Genomic DNA, 19159 nt, shown 5'->3' with positions numbered 1-19159 from the left:
ATTTTACCCCATGGTAAATAGGGATGGTCTTTATCTCCCCCACTCCCCTTTTTGAGGCTTAACTCTATGCTGGACTCCCCACAAATCACATTTTAAGTTTACTTCATGGTCTTTCAGGAGCCCTAGGAACCACAATGAATATCTCAGGGCATTTTTTTTTTTTTAAATATGTTTTTATTGATTTCGGAGAGAGGAAGGGAGAGGAAGAGAGAGAAATAGAAACATCAATGATGAGAGAGTCATTGATCGGCTGCCTCCCGCACGCCCCCCACTGGGAATCGAGGCCAAAACCAAGGCATGTGCCCCAACCAGGAATTGAACCTCACTCTCCTGGATCCTAGGTCGATGCTGAGCCACGCCAGCTGGGCTGAGAGCATCTTGAGGACAATTTTTTGTTCCTAGGACTTAGCAAGAGCCAATGTTCAATTATATTTATTGAATAAATGGATAAGTTGATGAAATATAGCTAAGTAAGCATAACAGTTATGTTACATAAGAAAAGTTTCATAGTGTAACATTTATGTATTTATGATTTATTTATTGGGATATGTAATTTTTAACAAATTATAACTGTACCTTTATTCAGAAACACTTCTTGGAAAATGATATCCAGACCTACCTTAATAAAATGATGGGAAGCACTTAGCCAAAGATGAATTTATATCTCTACCTATGTCTCTATCTAGTTAGTTATACCCTTCAACTTTATCTCTTTTAATATTTGTCTCAATGCTGCTTCTTCTTGCTCCTAGTACTGGAAATAATAAAGACTGACATGTACAGTTTAAGAATTCATTATACACATGCCTCCTAAAGCACTCACGGAATTTCTTAGGTGTTAGTGTACTAAGTCTCTCCGTTCTTTTTGTAACTGCATGGCTGACCACCAGGACCACTTCGCTCCTATGCTCAAGGCTGGGGCTTCATGGGTGTCCGTGTGAATGGAAACCCTGGAATTATGCAGCCACATGTGGTGGTCCTAAATTACATAAGTTCCCAAAATTTTTATGAACAGAATTCTGTCCATAAGTAATATACAATTATATATAATGAATATAAACATATTATATTAATATATTCTATTTATATTAATAATAAACATAATTTGAAAATCAAAGAGCAGACTTCTCAACTTAAATCCCTGTCAAATCTTAGCATTTAACAAAGAGTCTACTAAAACAGTCCACTGAAGAATGTTCATCATTTTAACAGTAAAAATAATGGAATAATAGTATATCTTCTCAGAAATTATTTTTTAAAGGATCGTTTTTCAATAGCATCATTTCAGCCTACCAAGAATTTCCACATTCATTATCTCGCTGTATTCTTATATCAAGCCAGCATATAAGGTCTGTTTCTTACTGTCAAATTGGGAACTGAGGTTTAGGGAGAGACAGCAACTTACCTAAAGTCGCACAGCTACTTAGTGACAGACTTGGGATTCAAATTACTGATTTTATTTGCAATAATATTTTCACTGTGCTACTTAAAAAAAAAAAGTCAGAAATACCTTGCATGTGCCAGGGAGAATTCCATGACCTCATAGGTGGATATAAAATCAGAGGAGGTATAATCGTATTACATAAAAGCTCAAAAGAGCCGAAAAACCACCCACAGACATCAGAAGGGTCCTTCTGGAAAATATTATTTTATTGTATATTGGATTTTTAAAAATATATTTTATTATACATGGTGTATTGACTCACTTATTAATTCAGTATACATTTTGGGGTGTCTGTGATTAACAAGGCGCTGAGCTGAACACTATGTGAACTGTAAAAATGAGTATCACCCAGGCACTGATCTCATGAAAGGTATAATCTCCAAGCACACAAATGACTGTAATAGCAGGCAGAATGCTATAAATGCCACACCAGACACGTGCGTACGGCATTCTGAGAAATTAACAGAGAAAAGGGGAGGCAACATAACTTTTTATTTTTATCTACATTGAAATGATATTACTCTTGTAATAATAATAACAAAGGCTCATTTGTTCGTTTGTTTTTTAAAGACCAGAGATTGCTAAATTCATGGAAAAGAAACAAAGGCATAGAAGTGGCCACGGAGAGCCAGGAATATATAGACCAACTTCTTTCTCTTTGACCAGTGAATTGACAGGAGAGGGAAAAGCCTTCCCCAGCACAGTTCCAGGGAAATGATGTTGCTTGGGAAAACTAGTTTTCAATCAGTGTAAGCAAGTGGAAGGGTTGTTAGGGCTGTGTGTGTGCAGGCGCGGTGGTGAGCGGGGTGGGGTGATGATCTTGGCTACCATCTTGCACAAACCCCCATTTTAAAGTGGAAGAAACTGAGGCACATATAAGTGGAGATACTTGCCCAAGATCACAAAACCAGGAACAGAGACACAACTAATATTCATGTCTCCGGACCCACCTGTGCTCACTAATTACTGGCAACACGTAGAATACTGTCCGCGGCATCACCAGAGCCAGATGGTCTTTGTCGGAGAGCTGCAGTGATGCTTTATACATAATGGGCGCTCACTGGTTCTTTACTGAGTAAATAAAAAATTAAACTGGTATACAAGTTATTTGATGTTATAAGGAAAATAAAATTATATCTATAGTGTATATCTATCCGTCTGCTGGACACCCTGAATAACAGATAGTTAAGTTTTACATGTCCAAAACTGCACTCCCGATCCTTCCTCCCCGGGCCGCCTTCGCTCTCTTCCCCAGCTCTACAGATGAGACTCCACTCCTCTAGTTACTCGGGCTAAAGACCTGCGAGTCATCCTTGATGTCTCTCTTTTTCTCCTACCACATGCCTTTAAACCTTTAAAATGTCTCCAGAACCGGCCGGGCGTGGCTCAGCGGTTGAGCACCGACCTAGGATCCAGGAGATCGCGGTTCCGTTCCCGATCAGGGCACAAGCCCGGGTTGCGGGCTCGATTCCAAGTCGGGGGCGTGCAGGAGGCGGCCGATCAATGACTCTCATCGCTGATGTTTCAACCCTCTCTCTCCCTCTCCCTTCCTCTCGCTGAATCAATAAAGATGTATTTAAAAATAAAAATAAATAAAAAATGAAATGTCTCCAGAATCTGACCTCTGTCACCACCCTCTCCGCGACTACACCTTGAATCAATCCACAGCGGCCTCCCTGCTGGATTACCGCAAGAGTCCCTAAGTTAGACTCTCTGCTTCTACCTTTGCCTGCCCCAGTCTATTCTCAAAACAGCCAGAATGGTCTTTTAAAGCATAAGTCATCACTCCTCTGACCCAGCTCTAAAACAGAATTTCATTTCACTTTGAATAAAGGTTAAAGTCCCTTTAAGGGCACAAATGTTTATAGCAGCATTACTCATAAGAGGCAGGAGCAACCCAAAGGTCACCAAATGGACATATAAACGAAAAGGTAGTGTAGCCATACAATGGCGTAATACGCGGTAAGAAAAAAAGTTAAGTACTAATATATACTACAACTTGGATGAACCTTGAAAGCATTACCCTAAGTGAAAGAGACCAGCTGCAAAAGACAACATATTGCATGACTCCATTTATATGAAAAGTCAAGAACTAGCAAAGCCATAGAGACAGAAATAGATTAGTGACTACCCAGGGCTGGAGGGATTGGAGGAAATGAGGAGTGACTGCTAATGGGTACAGGTTTATTTTGGGAATGATAAAAGTGTTTTAAAATTGATTTTGGTTATGGTTGCACATTTCGGTGGATATAGTAAAAGCACTGTAAATGAATGTATTTTATGGTATGTGAATTATATCTCTGTAAGAGCTGTTTTTTTAAATTGAAGGTAATAGAAGGGAGGGAAAGAACATCATAAAAGGAAATAACATAATAAAAGAAGCAATACATATATAGACCACATGTTGGGCAGGAACTTAGTGTCTATGAAGAACTGAGGGAAAGCCAGGGTCCCTAGGGTCTATGATCAAGGTGAGACGTTAGCTGGCGAGTGAGATAAGGACCACATTATGGAGGATTTTTAATTCTATCATAAGCCTCAAAGGGACTTTCAAAGGGAATTAAGCAGGTGCATGACATAAACAAATTTTCATTTAAAAAATCATCCTGGCTGGTCTGTGGAGAATTAGAAGTAGACAAATGTAGAAATAGAGAGAGCATATAAGAGGTGATTGCAGTAGGTGAGGAAGAAAGCACGGCTGAATTAAACACAGAGACAGATTGATTTGGGTATGACTTTGGAGGGAATCAATGAAAGTTGGTGACTGACTGGGTATAGGGCGTGAAGGATGGAGCAGACCAGTAATTAGAGATTCCATTTACTTAGATGGAGACCCCAAGGGGAAGAATGGTTTCTGGTTGTGTAGTTCTGGATATGCCAAATTAGAGATGCTTTGGAAATCAACCAAATAGATATGTACATAGGTAATATGATACTGGTTTAGATTGAGTTCAGATATTGGCTCTGCCCTTTACTAGCTGTGTGATCTTGAGAAAAGTTATTTTTTTCCTGATTCCCTCATTTCTTATGGAAGCTAACAATAACTTTTAATAGGCAAATAATAACCTACTGCGTTATTACAGCTTGTTGGTTAGGAGCACAGAGTTTGGACCCAACTGCCTGATTTGGTTCCTGGCTCCACCATGACTATAGTTGTGTAACCCTGGGAAAGTAACTTAAACTCTTTGAATCTCATTTTCTTAACTCCGGAATGGGGATAATAGTAGCACCTAGGTCATAGGGTTGTAAAATAGTATATACATTACAAAATACTTGAAAAGTGCTTTGGGCTGGGCGTATAGTAAGCTCAAGGTAAGTGGTAGCTATTACTATCATCTCACAGGGTTAACACGAAGAGATGATATAAATACACGTGAAAGGAGCCAGTGTGTAGCAGACATTCAAAGAATGTTATTGAACTTGCCTTCCTTATTTTTACACCTGAATTCTGTCTTAATGGAACTTTTAACTTTTATCCAAATTAGATTAACCTGAGACACTCTCGCAATATGGGAAAGCCCACTAAACTGCTCAAAAGTTTAAGATGGGAGAAAAAAGCCAGTTAACATCGCCCCGAGGATTTGTCTAAGAGGAGAGGGAGAAGCCAGGTTGGGGAAACAATGCAATCAGCAAGTATGAAATTCAGCTTAGGCAGTAAAATCCCTGAGAAAAGTGAATTTGGTGTAGAACTTTGGCTGCTGAGAGATGAAACCCCAGAGCTGCGTCTTTTATCTAATGAAAAACAATGAAGAAGGCTTCCTCAAGTGAGGACTCTTGCAACAAGTATCGAAAATTATCATTAGCTCTTCCTGAGGCCCCTGTGTGCCTTCCCAGCTATTCATTCATTCATTCATTCATTCATTCATTCATTCATTCATTCACTCATTCATTCACTTGTTCATTTACTCATTTATTCAACAAATATTTGCTAAGTGCCAGGCACTTAGTAGACTAAAGGGCAAAAAGACAAAAGTTCTTTTGATGGGAATTTGTGTTGCTTGCATTTGTGAGCTATCAAGAGTCAAGCTACTATGAAACTTCTAGTACTTGTCTTTTGGTGAACATACGCCCTCATCTTTTTTGGGCATTGCCCTAGGAGTGGCATTGCTGGGCCATACGATATGCATGTGTTTAGTTTTAGTAAATATTTCCAAAGTATTTCCTAAAGTAGCTATACCAATTTTCACTCCAGTTGGTTCACATCTTCACCAACACTTGATAGTGTCAAGATTTTAACTGAAGCCATTTTGATAGGTATATAGCAGTATTTTATTGTGGTTTTAATTTGCATTTCCCTATTGACTAATATTGTTGAGGACCTTGTCCTATGCCTTTTGGCCGTTTGTATACCCTAACTTGTGAAGTACCTATTCAAGACTCCCTCCTCCCACCCTCTTTAAGTTTTTTTTTTGGGGGGGGTATCTATATTTTTCTGATTGATTGACAATTCTTTATATATTCTGAATATAAATCCTCTTTGTGGATATATGCATTTTTCTTATCTGACCTAACTGCTTTTTACTTTCTTACTTGTGTATTTTAGGTGTAAGCAAAGTTTTTCTGTAGAGGGCCAGATAGTAAATATTTTAGACTTTGCAGGCCATGTGACCTCTGCTTCAGGTACTCACCTCTGCCACTGTAGCACACAAGCAGCTGCCGACAGCTGTATGTTAAATGAATAAGCATAGCTGTGTTCCAATAAAACTTTATTTATGGACAATAAAATTGTGAATTTCATATACATTTCACATATTAAAAATATTATTCTCCTTTGATTTTTTTCCAACCATGTTAAAATGTAAAAACCATTTTGAGCTCATAGGCTGTACAAAAACATGTAGCAGGCTGAATTCAGCCCACAGGTCATAGTTTGTTACCTCGAATGTATTGTACAAATACAAGTTCTTAATTTTAATGAATTCCAATTTACATCTCTTTTTTTGTCATTAATGTATTCTATTCCTGTATAAGAAATCTTTGGTCTCCTTTTTTTATTCTAAAAACTGTATTTTATCATTCGCATTTATGTCAGTAACCTATCTGGGATTCAGTTTTGTGTACAGTGTGAAGTAGAGGTTTTACACTGTGGTTTGTATGTACATATCCAAGTTATTATATACCTGGTACAACTGTGTGGTGCAGCTGTGACTTGTCTGCTCTGTACAGCTTTCCCTGACAGCCCTCTATGGAACTCAACCCTCTGCTAGTCATTCATTCAACGATTACTGTCGGAGGGCTTACTATATACCATGAAGGCCACAAAGGCTTGTCTTTTGTCTGAAGGAGATTATAGTTTTTTTAAGAGAACAATTAAATCTTTACAGTAAAATGTGATAGGTGTTGTGATAATGTGGCAAGTAATTTGTTTACGTTTTCTCCCACTAAAAATGAGTCACTTGAAGAAAGGGATCATGAGCTTTAACTTGAGTACCCTTAGCACCTAGCATGAATTCAACTATGGAACAGGTGCTCATGAAAATTTGATGGGTGAATAAATACCCATACATATTCAGTGAATAAATACATTTGTATACAGTGAATATGTGTACAGAATATGTACATATATTAATTCAGTCAAGAGTACACATAAGTGTATATATGTGTGTGTACACATACACACACATACACCTCCTGTCCTTTCTCCCAGACACACACAGCTAAAGTTCCACTTGGGGACACCACTAATCTTTCCCTTGTGTACCTTAGACAGAGAACAAAGTTTATTCAGTCTAAATCAGTGATTTTCAACCTTTTTCATCTCATGGCGCACGTAAACTAATTACTAAAATTCAGCGGCACACCAAAATATGTATTTTTTTGCTGATCTGACAAAAAAAAAAGTATAATTTGATTCATTTACACTGGAAGGCTATTGTGTTGGCTGTTGTCTTTTTTTTTTTTGCCAACTTAAGGAAAAAGAGGTCAGTGCCCCTAAGTAGTCAGGTATTGCATGTTTTAAAAATTCTTGTGGCACACCAGTTGAAAATTGCTGGTCTAGATAAATGATTAAAGTCTTGGTAACTCTTACATCACATCAAATACAGGCTCTATCACTTAGTAGTCACATGATCTTAAACCAGTTACAAAGCCTCCCCGTGTCCCAGTAACCTCATTTATAAAATGGGAAAGCCTTCTTCACAGAGTTGTTTAGAATATTAAATGAATTCACACATATAAAATAACTAGAGCCCTAAAGGCTCAGTAAGGACAGGAATTTTTGTCTGCTTTGTTCGTTGCCATATTGATAGTGTCATCACACAGGGATTGGGCCTGGAGCGGGTCTGCCTCAGGCCGGCCTGTAGTGTGTGGCTTCTTGACTTCTTGCAGAAAAGACTTCACAACTTGAGTCCAGGTGATTTTGAGAGTGCAGTACATTTATCACAACTTGGGACAGTGGAACAAGGAAGGGCTTAGGATAGAAGAAGCAATAGGAGAGAGCCTAGGTGGGGCTGCTTTGGCTCACTGGAGAGTCAAGGAAAAAGGGGCCTTGGGCACACATTCAGGGCGTTAGCCCAGGACAAGCTGCCGCTGCTCATTGCTCCCCTGGTTGCTAGAGTTTAGGAGATGCATGCCTGTGGAGTAAGGAGAGGGGGAAAGGAAAGGTTCAGGGGTACTCCTGAGAGGGGACACATGCTGGGTGCTTTGTTTTGAAGGTTTTTAAAGGCTGGGAGTTTAGGGGCAGTCTTAGGGGAGATTTCAATAAAACAGTCATCAACTTTTCAGGTGTGCCCTTTCAGGGTCATGGTCTCTACTGATCAGTCAGCACCAGGGCAGGGGGTCATTAGCCATTGCTTCAGCGCAGCTGGTCCTGGCATCACCCACTTGGTTTTGCTGCTTTTCTGGGCCTGGAGCTAAAACACAACTGAAGCCTGGCGGAAAGGGGGGTAGGGGTGGGGGTCTAAACTGCATGGCCAGCAATATGCCAGGGGAGGAAAGGCCACACTGGGGATAAGGTCCTCTGTCAGTTTTGCCCTTTGCTAGGCACCTGGGGCTTTCCAACCTGGTGACCTTCTGTATCTGGCTATAAATTGCTGGGCCAGTTTGTTCAACTGTCTCAGTTTCCCCATTCTACTTGCCAAGGAATTTTCCTAGCTCCTTACTATCCTGCCTCGGTAGCTCCTAGAATAGTGCTTGGTACATAGTAAGTGCTCAGTAAATATCTGTTGCATGAATGACAAATACCTGGATCAGAAAAATCTCAGTAACTGTTGGCTATTATTATTTCATGTATGATACAAAAGTTCTAAATTCTTATTCCAACCATCCCCATACCCCAATTATAAGTTTTCACTCTGGAGTCATAGCACTTTTCTACAATGACACAAGGTGGCAGCATCACTCTCCTTTTCGGTTATCAGCCTCACTGTAGTTCCACTCATTCTAGAGATAAACTCTGCAGCATCTCTATATGCAAATTCATCTATTCTAGATTCTGTTTTTTATTTACACGAACAACATCAACTGTTTAAATTATTGTAAGGTTATCTTTAATTTCCCCAATTTCTAGCTAAAGAAAAGATTACCGCTTGTGGAAAAGTAAAAATATTCACACAAATCGAGGCTGTTTTACACTAACACCGCTGTTTTGTGTTCTTAAAGCTCCCTTTTGGTAACAAGTAACTGCCTGGCAAGTAAGATGCCACAATGTTGTTCCTTTCCAAGTCCGTAAGAACAGACAAAACACAACTTTTTCTCCTCTGTCTTTTAAATAAACTTGAGACTGATTCTATAGTCCCTCTGAATTACTCTGGGAAACCACTATTGAGAAGTAGAAATTCCTGAGTACTTGGAGGGTGAGACTCATCTTGTGGTGTAAAGAAAAGAATCATAGTTTAGAAACTGAGAGACCTGGAGTCCTGGTGGTGCTTCAGGCATCTCCTGACCTCCAACTTGAAACATCTCTTTATCTTTTCGACATTCAGTATCTTTATTTCTAAATAATAACCTCTGTCTTACCTATTTGAAGTGAGTTCAGTGAATGTAAATACCTTTATAAACTGTAAAGGTATCTGTTTTTTACCGAGTGAACTCAGGTTAGAATTATTTCCATTGTGCCTGTGGGGAAAACCAGTTCTAGCCAGTTACATGGGCTTGCCTCAGTTTTCTCATCTATAAAATAAGCTAATGATAGCAACTCCACCTACTTCAGTGGGTTGTAAGGATAAAATAAGATAATAGGGGTGAAGGTGCCTTTAAAATGAAAGTGCTCTCACTTGCCCAAGATTATTAGTTTAAGCAAATGGCTCTTCTTGAGTTTCACAAACAATCTTGAAGAAAACAGTATGTATCTAAGTTGTCTAAAAAACAAAATATGTCTGATTTAGTACCTTCAGAAATCTCAAGAAATTGCGCATTAAAAAAAAGATAGGAATAGAGACACTGGAGGTGATTATTTAGTGAAGGATGAATAAAATTAAACAGAGTTATATACAGAGTATGGAGAGTTAGTAGTTGACAAACACTTTTTGAATATCTGTATTTAAATTAGGTGAATTGTATGCTTCTGCAGCATGTATACTAAATTAGGTGTATTGAGAAACAAAGTGTTCATTGAAAATATTAACCTTCAACTAACTTTTGTCCACTGCTCATTGCATAGGAGCTATTTTCAAGCATATTATTTTATTTTTAATGTTACAGTTCCTAGAACCAGAAAAAAAAGTCAGCCTCATTTAAATGTCAAGGAAACAGATTCTGAGAAGTTTTTCAGTTTGCCTTGGGTCAAACAGCAGATCTAAGATAGTCAGACCTTAAATCCTGTTGCTCCTCCAGCCTTTTATCAGGAGTGTTACACGGAGGCCTCTATTCAGTCCTGTGGGAGCACCCCTGATCTAGAGTCCAGCAATAGCAGCAAGCCAGCAACTTTTATTTAGTAAAAACCAGAGGTTTTAAAGAACCTGGATCAATGGCTACTTAGTAGCCCGAACTCATCTGTCTTCTTAAATGAATTTCAATGGCTTGGGAAATTTGGGCTCTGACCTTTGGACTATACACCTTTATGTAAATGAGACTCAGTTATCTCTCCCTTAAATATTTCCAGAGCCAATTCATGACTTTTAGAATTTTTTTTTTTTTAAAAAGATTAATTATTGAATGTTAGGTGTTAAAAAGACAGAAATAAAATGATAAGGTAACAAGAGATCTTAGAAACGAAGGCCATTCATGTCTCTTGGGAGGTGTCAGTTATTTAATAATGATGTGCAGTTGTTGCCACACATAATAAGTTAATCTTAAAAGGGCATTTATCCCCGCTGATGCTATAGTTTTTATATGAACTAGTTTAACGATCTGAGTGGCATTTTAGGTGTGAATTTTGGTAAGCTACATTTACCGGGAATTTTTATTACTTAATTACTTTGAAATGACACCATTCTAAACTATCAAGTCTGTTCTGTGGCATTTTACTTGCTCGTTAGATGGTGTGATTTTAGGGTTTAGGTATCTGGTAGGCTGTTTTATTTCCTATTATCTAAAGAATGATATTGACACTGTATTTATGACTTGTTCAAGTCAATTTTAATGAGTCTCTGTAGTGTTCTGTTCCCTGGAAGAGTTATCCAAATATACTTGTTTGCATACAACTACATCCATCAATTAACACTGTGATCTTTTGGTTATGAAAAAAAAAAAAAAAGCCCACAGACCCTTGTAAATGGAAATCTAAAACGCTCATTTAAACATCCATTGATTTTTCCCTTTCATTCGCTCCTGGAATAACTTGATTTTTATTCTTCTTAATAATTAGCTCAGTTTAGTCCAGAGAACTTAAAGCCAAAAGGGTTCCTATTATCCGATCTAGTGCTGGCTAAAGTTAACAACCTTACCCTGTAACTTTAAAGAGACCAAAAATGATTGCCAGTTATGATACCATTTAACTACAGTAAAAGTCTGGCTTTTAAAAATGTTTATCCTTAAATTAATAAAAGTCATTTCAGAGGTAAGGTGAAATTCAAATAATAGAACAGAGTAGTATAAAGTGGAATATAATTGGCCTTCTGAGTGGCACAGATGCCCAAGGACTTTTCGAAATCCAAGAAGGAAAAGATCAGAGTGGGATGTAGTTTCAGGAAGGCTGGCACTTTTAGGCCGAAATTCCATAGATACGGTTTGGCGACTTAGAACTTTAGGGATGATGATAACTGCAAAGAGGGTTGGATGGGCAAGGGAGAGAGAGGGGAATCCCTGAATTCCTTTTACAATGTCAATAATGGTGAAATCGGTCTCGTATTGTTTCTGCTATTTTAACATTTCAAGAGAAGGTATTTCTTACTGAAAAACTATCTAAGGAATCTGTTCTGTTAGTTACCCTGGCTTTTTTTTCTTGCTGCTATTTTTTTTCTTTTTACGTACCTGTGTCCCAGCTTCAGCACTGTCTTGGAGATTCATTTACTCTTGCTTCCAGAAAACAGTGATTTTTGCCTTTCTCTGTCAGCCCCACCCATTGTTATCCAGTCTGGACGTGAGCTTAATTCAGCAGCCACTAACTGGTGTACCAGGTACTGGGGAGATGCTGTGAAGCTGGTATTTATAGAGTGGACTAGTCTTATAACACCAAATCAGACAGTGATAAGTGCTACCAGGGTGTCATAAACAAAGTGTGGAAAGTGAAGTTAATTCTGTCCAGGGGTCAAGAAAGGGCTCACAGAGGAGGTAACATTTCAGAGGACCCTAAAGCAAGAGAGCATCTTGTGCGCTAGAGAAGGGACCAATGTGCATTATAGGCAGAGGGAGTAGGAGAGCAAGGGTGCAGAGTGTGAAAAGACTGAGAAAGGGCAAGTGGCTATGGCCAGTGCGTTCAGTTGGATGGGCATCCTTCCACCAAAAGATCACCCACTAGATTCCCCCCGGGGAGGCACATGTCCTGGTTGCAGTCCCAACCCCCAGTAGGGGGCGTGCAGGAGGCAGCTGATTGAGGTTTCCTCCCACATCCATGTTTCTCTCCTTCTCTCTCTTTCCCTTCCTCTCTCTCTAAAAATCAATAAGAGAAAAAGAAAGAAAGAAAGAAAGAGAGAGAGAAAGAGAGAGAGAGAGAAAGAAAGAGAAAGAAAGAAAGAAAGAAAGAAAGAAAGAAAGAAAGAAAGAAAGAAAGAAAGAAAGAAAGAAAGAAAGAAAGAAAGAAAGAAAGAGACAAGTGGCTGATGGTGACTGGATATAGGGTTAAGGAACCCCATAACAAGTTGGTGTAAATGTTATTAAAAAGCTACAGGATGCGTAAAAAGAGACATCTGGAAGAAATGTTCCTTTATTGTCCGCTGTGTGCTTAGCTCTCTGCTAGGCACTATAGAAAATATGAGATGTTCCTTGCCCTGGGAATGTTTATCTGGAAGAAATATTAAGTGATTAAGTCACATAAAATAATTTAAAAATAGTATGACAGTCTATGGCAAAGCATTAGATTTGCCCCCAAACTCAAGCTAAAGATGATACCTCCAGGGAGTACTCCCGCTGGCCTGGGCTTCCTCCCCACCCCACAGCGGTAGGGGCCGCCTGAGGCGGCCGCACTAGCACAGAGGGGCTTGAGCTCTTGAGAGCCCTTCACCCCAGTACCAGGAGTAAAGCCCGCGGAACCCACATATAGCACTTCCTATATATCTGGCACTTTTCTAGGTGGATTAACTAATTAAATCTTCAATTACACTACTTGGGAGAAAGAGTTATCATCATCTCCCGCTTACATGTGTGGAAACCGAGGCACAGAGCCACAGTCAGGAATTAAATCCACTGAATCTACCTCCAGAGGCCTGTTGTCTTTTTTATGTTTCTATGCTCAGGATCTAGCACAGTATAGATGTTGGGCGTTAAGATCTTCAAAAAACCAAAGACAGTTTTCCTTGACTATTTTTATTTGAATCGCATTATCCTGAAAATAAAGACTTAGGAGGAAAAACGACTTGAAAGCCCATTTATGAGAAGCGCATTTTAGGTGTACAGCATTAACTTTTGCCTGACCCCAGGCTAGCAAGAAAATGCCTCTTTTTTATTTATCTATATATTTTTCCTTCTGTGACAATCTGATATTTCTGAACGCTAGGGGCTCCCTGATTCTCTGGTTTGAGAGTAACTTTTCCTTTTAGAGTTGTTTTTTTTTTTTTTTTTTTTTGAAAGGGGTGGGGGAAAAAATGTGTCCTTAATTATCCTACATCTTAGGCAGCTTAAGAAGGGGCTGTGCTTTCTGAAGCCCTTCAGAGCCAAGTGAGGAGGTCCCTCTCGTTCCCTCTCTCTTTAAAGGACCTCGTGAAATATAAGTGCAGAAAACAAACGCGCGGCGATCACAACAGCAGCGCCGGAGGCGGCCGCCGCGGCGGGAGGAAAAGTTGGAGTCGGGGGCAGGCGCTCGGGAGCGGCCGGGCTCCGCGCAGCTCCCATTCATTAAGTCGCCAGCTGCGGGGGAAGGTGGCCGGGCGCCCTCGCCGCCGCCCGCTCGCTCGCGCGCAGCCACACGCCAGCCCAGCGCCTCCGGAGCCGCGCGGCTCTGCAAAACTTTCTGCTCGGCATTTGGCTCTCTTCCCCCTGGACTTTCGAAAGATTTGGGGTTGAGAGAGGAAAGAAAGCAGAGGCGCCCAAGGGGAGCCGAGAACACCGCCGTCTGCGTTGGAAGCAGGCAGCGAAGCCGCACTCCCGCCGCCGCGCCCCGACCCCGGGCCGACCCACCGCTCCCCCGAGCAGCCTCGGCCGGGAAGCGCCCCCCTCTCTGGGTGTGTGGCGGCTATTGCGGGGCGTCTTCGCGGGGCGAGAGGCTCGCGCCGCAGCCAGCGCCATGCAAAACTACAAGTACGACAAGGCGATCGTCCCGGAGAGCAAGAACGGCGGCAGCCCGGCGCTCAACAACAACCCGAGGAAGGGCGGCAGCAAGCGGGCGCTGCTCATCTGCCTCGACCTCTTTTGCCTCTTCATGGGTGAGCCCACCCCGCTGTCCCTGGCCCCCGGCCCCTGCCCCGCGGCCCCTCGGCGCTCGGCGCCCGTCCCAGCCCGGCGGGGTGCCCGCGCGCGGGGCTCCGCGCTTCCTCGCTGGCGCGGGGCCGCCGGCCGGCCGCTTCTCCGGGCTCCGCCGCGCTGTCAGCCCCGGGAGGCCCCCGCAGCCTCTCCAGGATCCTTCGCTCCCCTGCTGGCCCCTGGCCCGCGCCCGACCCCATCCCACCGACCTCCCGGCCTGCGCATGAATGTTTGGGCGGGCGCAGGCTTTCGCGGGCAACTGTAAACATGCTCCTTAGAAGCCCTCTGCACTGGGAAGCCCAGGTGGAATCCCCTGGCACATGTGGGTCCCTCCTTTCAGAATAGGGGGAGCTGGGTGAGCCACGCTTTAGAGCCAGCGCGTAGCTCGTTGCCCTCCATCCGAGTAAAACGGATCTGCGGGAGCGCCGGGCTCCCGCCCGCAGCCCGGCCGCCTTCCCCTGACTGTATGTAAACATCCAGCCCCTTCCGCCGTCGCTGCCCGGCCCGGCCGGACCTGCAAACGCCTTTCCATTTGCTCCTCTCTCCTCAACGCCCCCAGGGCTTTGGAAGGTGCTCCGTAGGGGCTTGTGGGGTGCGTATTATGCAGTCATTTCTTAGGCGCCTACTGTGTGCCAGGTGGTAAGTTTAACTAGCTCTCTCCCTGGCTCGGTGCATTTCGGGTGAGGAGTCCCATTTCACCGACGGGGAAACTGAGGCACTGGGAAAGCAAACCACGGTCAAGTTTTGGGACCACGATGAATGCACCCCAGAAATTTGGAGGGATAGCCCACGTCTGTTTATCAAACTAGTTGGAAGGGCTGTGGGAGTGAAAGGAATTGGAGTGGGAGAGTAAGGATTTATGAACTCTGCGGGGAGGGAAAAAGCTATTGACACGAATCTACAGGAGTTCCAAGGTTGAAGTCAGCGTAGAATTTTTTTAAAGCGAATCATGGTGTAATGGAAAGCATGCAGGACTTGTCATCAGAACACTGCCACTCTGCCACTTGTTGGGTGTGCCACCTAACTGCCTCATTGGCCTCAGTTTCCTCATCAGTTGAGTGAGTGGTTCAACTAGATGCTCTCCAAGGCCCCTTCCTGCATTAAGAACTCGGATTTAGGCCAGGAGCTGTTCTGCCAACTCTGCTAACTGAGAAACATCTGTGTTCCCGCTTCAGTTCCCTTAAATAGAACTCCTGCACTGAGATTTGAGTCCCCTTTGAAATAGATTTGTCCAGGCCGATTGTGCACATTGCCTCCGTTCATGACTTTCTGTAGCAGGCTCCTTCCTGAGGTCCGTACCTCCTTGGCTTGCCTGTCTATAGTAAATTTTCAGAGTCAAAGAAAGATGGGGCTCTTAGAGTTTAAAAACAAGAATGGCCCCCTTTTAGATATGGAGAGAGGGTTTAGGGTAAAACTGTGTTCTGTGCAAAGGAAGAAAGCTGACTGCAAATCCCATTCCCACCTCTTCATGGAAATTCAACAGTAAGATGCTATGTAAAGGACTTGTCACTGGGGGGCCTACCTTCCTGAAGGTGGCTGGTTTATTGTCATGCACAGTGGGAAGATTAGTACTTTCTTTGCCAAGCTATTGAATTTTTAAATGACTCTCCCGGGTCCTGGGGGAGAACCAGGAAGCGCTAAACACGTTGAAGCTGTTTGCTGTAAACTTGCCTGGAGCTTCCAGCATTGACTGGTGCGTTTGGTTGCTGGTAGGGTGAGCTCTTCCTTGCCAGCCGGTGCAGTGTATCCTCCTACCTTCTACCTTGTGATTGGGAAAGCCCAGCCAGAACACGCTTGACAGCCTTGGCGCAGCCTCATTGCTGTCCTCCTCCAGGCCCAAGAGATGGCATATTATTATTAAAAGAGAAAGAGTGTGAAGGAATTTGTGAAAAGACACACCTATCAGCTCTATTGCAGCAGGGACACAGAAACTCCAAGCTGCTCTGTTGTGCATGGAAGGTGTATGTTTCATCTGCCCCAATATTCCTCCCAAAAGCTTATATCTTAAACCTAGTTGTTCATTATGTTTACTCACTGTTGGCCTGTTTGAATAAGTGGTTTTGTTTACCTTAAAACAGTAGTGATAACAATACCTTGTATTTTATTATAAGAAGCACATAGCTATCTATTTAATGTATGTGCCTTGCCATTAAAGCCATGTCAACTGAGTCATTTTCAAAGTGACTTATAATCAATGCCAACACTATTCATAGGCCTAATTACAATACCACTAATTTAATGCCTCTAACAACTTTTATGGGAAACACTGTAAGGTAAATATTTACTTGAGAAATTTATGCAAGAGAACTCTATTTGGCCTCCAAAAGAAAATTAATAACACAACATGTGATTTTAATATTCCATATAACACATTCCTTAAAAAAAAGTTGTTTCTACTTGCTTCACTTTTTGCTTAAGACTGTCGGTATGACTTAATTTTTATATAGTTTATTGATCATATGGTCTGGATTACAGGACACTAATATATTAAAAAGAGAGACATAGTTTTCTGTTTAGTCTCTCACAGAGATATATACCAAGCTTCATCTTATATCTGGAAAAAAGAAAAGCTCATATACTAGATAAGTGTTATGTAAGTGGAAATGTACAAGCAGTTTAACTTGTTCCACATACCTTTTTGGAATGTTAAATTCTTGGTGAAAAACCCCCAAAAGTCCACTCTTATTTGAAGGCCAAGAGAATCTGGTGTCAGTGAACACCAATGGGAGTTTACCTCCCATTGAACAGCTATTTTCACCTTCACCGACTGATTGCTTTTATAAATACAGTTATGAATCTTTGCATGGTAGTTTTTTGAAATTGTTTTCCTCCTGTTTTCTGTGCATTGGTGTGTGAGTTTTTATGAGAACAGCAGAGAGTATTCTCAGGCGAGGGAGGTGCATCTACTATTGTTTGCCTTTTTTTATGTAAATTAGTTTATGTATTCTTCACTGAAACCCTCATGAAGAGATTAGGCCCATTTTATAGATGAGAAAACCAAGTGCCAGAGAAGGGAAGGACTAAGATTCATACTGAAGTTGATTTGGGTTGATCCCTAATTCTCAGTGAGCGTGACTGGAGTCCATCCCCCTCTCCTGTACTATATGAAGAATCCTGAAACTCAGATCTCATCAGAAAGTCCTGAAGCTCAATGTGTAGAAAATCCTGCCTCTCCGCATTTCCTAGGTATCCATCTGCACCTAAGCAGATGGATAAAGGCTGTTTAACTCTTCTGGTCAGTGGTATGGCCTTTTTGCTTATGGTGTTGTTTTGATTTGGGGCTAGTTCTAGTACTAAGTATAACCAGATTTTGAGGGCAGCTTTTACCCTATAAGACAATGGTTCCAGTGCAGAGATTTGGTAAGTCCACATTGAGCTGCTGTTTCTGTGCTGGACCTTCCCTCTGCCCTATTCCCCTCCCTAGGTACATAGTGAGTGCCTCCTTCCAACCCATGCACTTTGCTGGGTAGGCAGTTGTAGACAGGTCCAGTTATTTGTCCTGCGGACCTTGTTCAAGGCCCTTCATCCACTGAGTTCATTTGGCTCATGTGCAAAATGGTGATGAGAATGGCCACTACGTTGCTGCGAGGATCAGAAGAAATACTGGATGTGAAGCTTATTTTGTCATCTCTCAAGACTTGGACAAATGCAAGGGATTCATAATCTGGAATCCTGGATGAAGGTTTTGTGGTTGTCTTCATATATTGTGTCTGATTGGTAGATGAGACCATGAAATAAACTCTCAGTAATGATGTTATAGTAAAGACCATAAACCATTCATTTCAAATAGCTGAATTGCACATTTGCCCAGTTAGTTGAGGACAGATGCTTTCCATTCATTGTTGATCTAAACGTTAGCAGAATTCTTGAGCCCTAGATTACCACCTAATTGTCTTTTTTTTTTAAGGTAGATTCTTGAAGTTATTTATTATTTATTTATTTATTTATTTATTTATTTATTTATTTATTTATTTATTTATTTATCTAGAGAGGGGAGTGTGTTTGGGGGGGAGAGATATTTGTTGTCCCACTTACTTGTGCATTCATTGTTTGGATTCTTGTGTGTGCCCTGACTGGAGATAGAACCCGCAACCCGAAGCTCTAACCAACTGAGCCACCCTGCCAGGGCACCATCTAATCCTCTTTAGAGAAAGTTCCTTTGTTCAGAAAGACTGTTCTTCATTTGGCTCTTGATACCAGGAGGTAGGTTAACTGAGCTTATGGTAGGTGTTTAAGGAAACAGGTGGTGGTCAGGTTGGTCTGAAGGTCCTGACTCCTGTTCCATTCCCCATCAGAAAACAAGGTCAATGGGTGGAGGGTCATGAGGCAAAGGGAAAGAGCTTCAAACAGGTAGAAATGTTGAATTTGGATAGTCAGCAACCCTGCTATGTAATTTATTGTTTCTGGAATGTTTTTGGACATTTCTCAATTTGCAATTAAATGGTTGGGATATAATTCTAGCACTGGTTCCAAAAACGAGATACATAAAATCATCATGTGTTATTAAACTAGTCACTTTTAATAGTGAGAGGGAGGCAGTGTTGTGTAGTGAAGAGAATGGGCTATTTGGAGCCAGAAACTTCAGATTCCAGGCCATCCAGTGCCACCATCTAGTTGCATGGTTGTGGATAACTAGGCTTTCTATGTGTCTCAGGTTTTTTTCCATTGGTATAACGGCTGGTTGGGCGAGATTATGTCCGATGTCTAGCAGCCGCTATGCAACAGCCTGTGACCGATTTCAAGAAGAGAGGAATGACCTTCACATTGTCGACTGTCTGTTTA

The 19159-nt window shown here is 41.7% G+C and overlaps 1 protein-coding gene across 1 annotated transcript in view; it reads left to right on the top strand.

The window, feature by feature from the left end:
- The first annotated feature begins 13630 nt into the window (after positions 1-13630).
- PLPP3 (phospholipid phosphatase 3) overlaps positions 13631-19159 on the top strand; it is a 76909-nt gene continuing 71380 nt past the window's right edge. The window contains exon 1 of the mRNA XM_087820460.1: positions 13631-14340. Within this exon, the coding sequence (XP_087676586.1) occupies positions 14202-14340 (139 nt within the window). The 5' untranslated portion in view covers positions 13631-14201. The remainder of the gene's footprint in view (positions 14341-19159) is intronic.

The sequence above is a fragment of the Miniopterus natalensis genome, chromosome 9 (genome assembly GCF_054644295.1).
Source record: "Miniopterus natalensis isolate mMinNat1 chromosome 9, mMinNat1.hap1, whole genome shotgun sequence".
NCBI classification, from domain to species: domain Eukaryota; kingdom Metazoa; phylum Chordata; class Mammalia; order Chiroptera; family Miniopteridae; genus Miniopterus; species Miniopterus natalensis.
The sequence above is the reverse complement of the archived record's forward strand: the minus strand, read 5'-3'. Positions and strand labels throughout refer to the sequence as shown.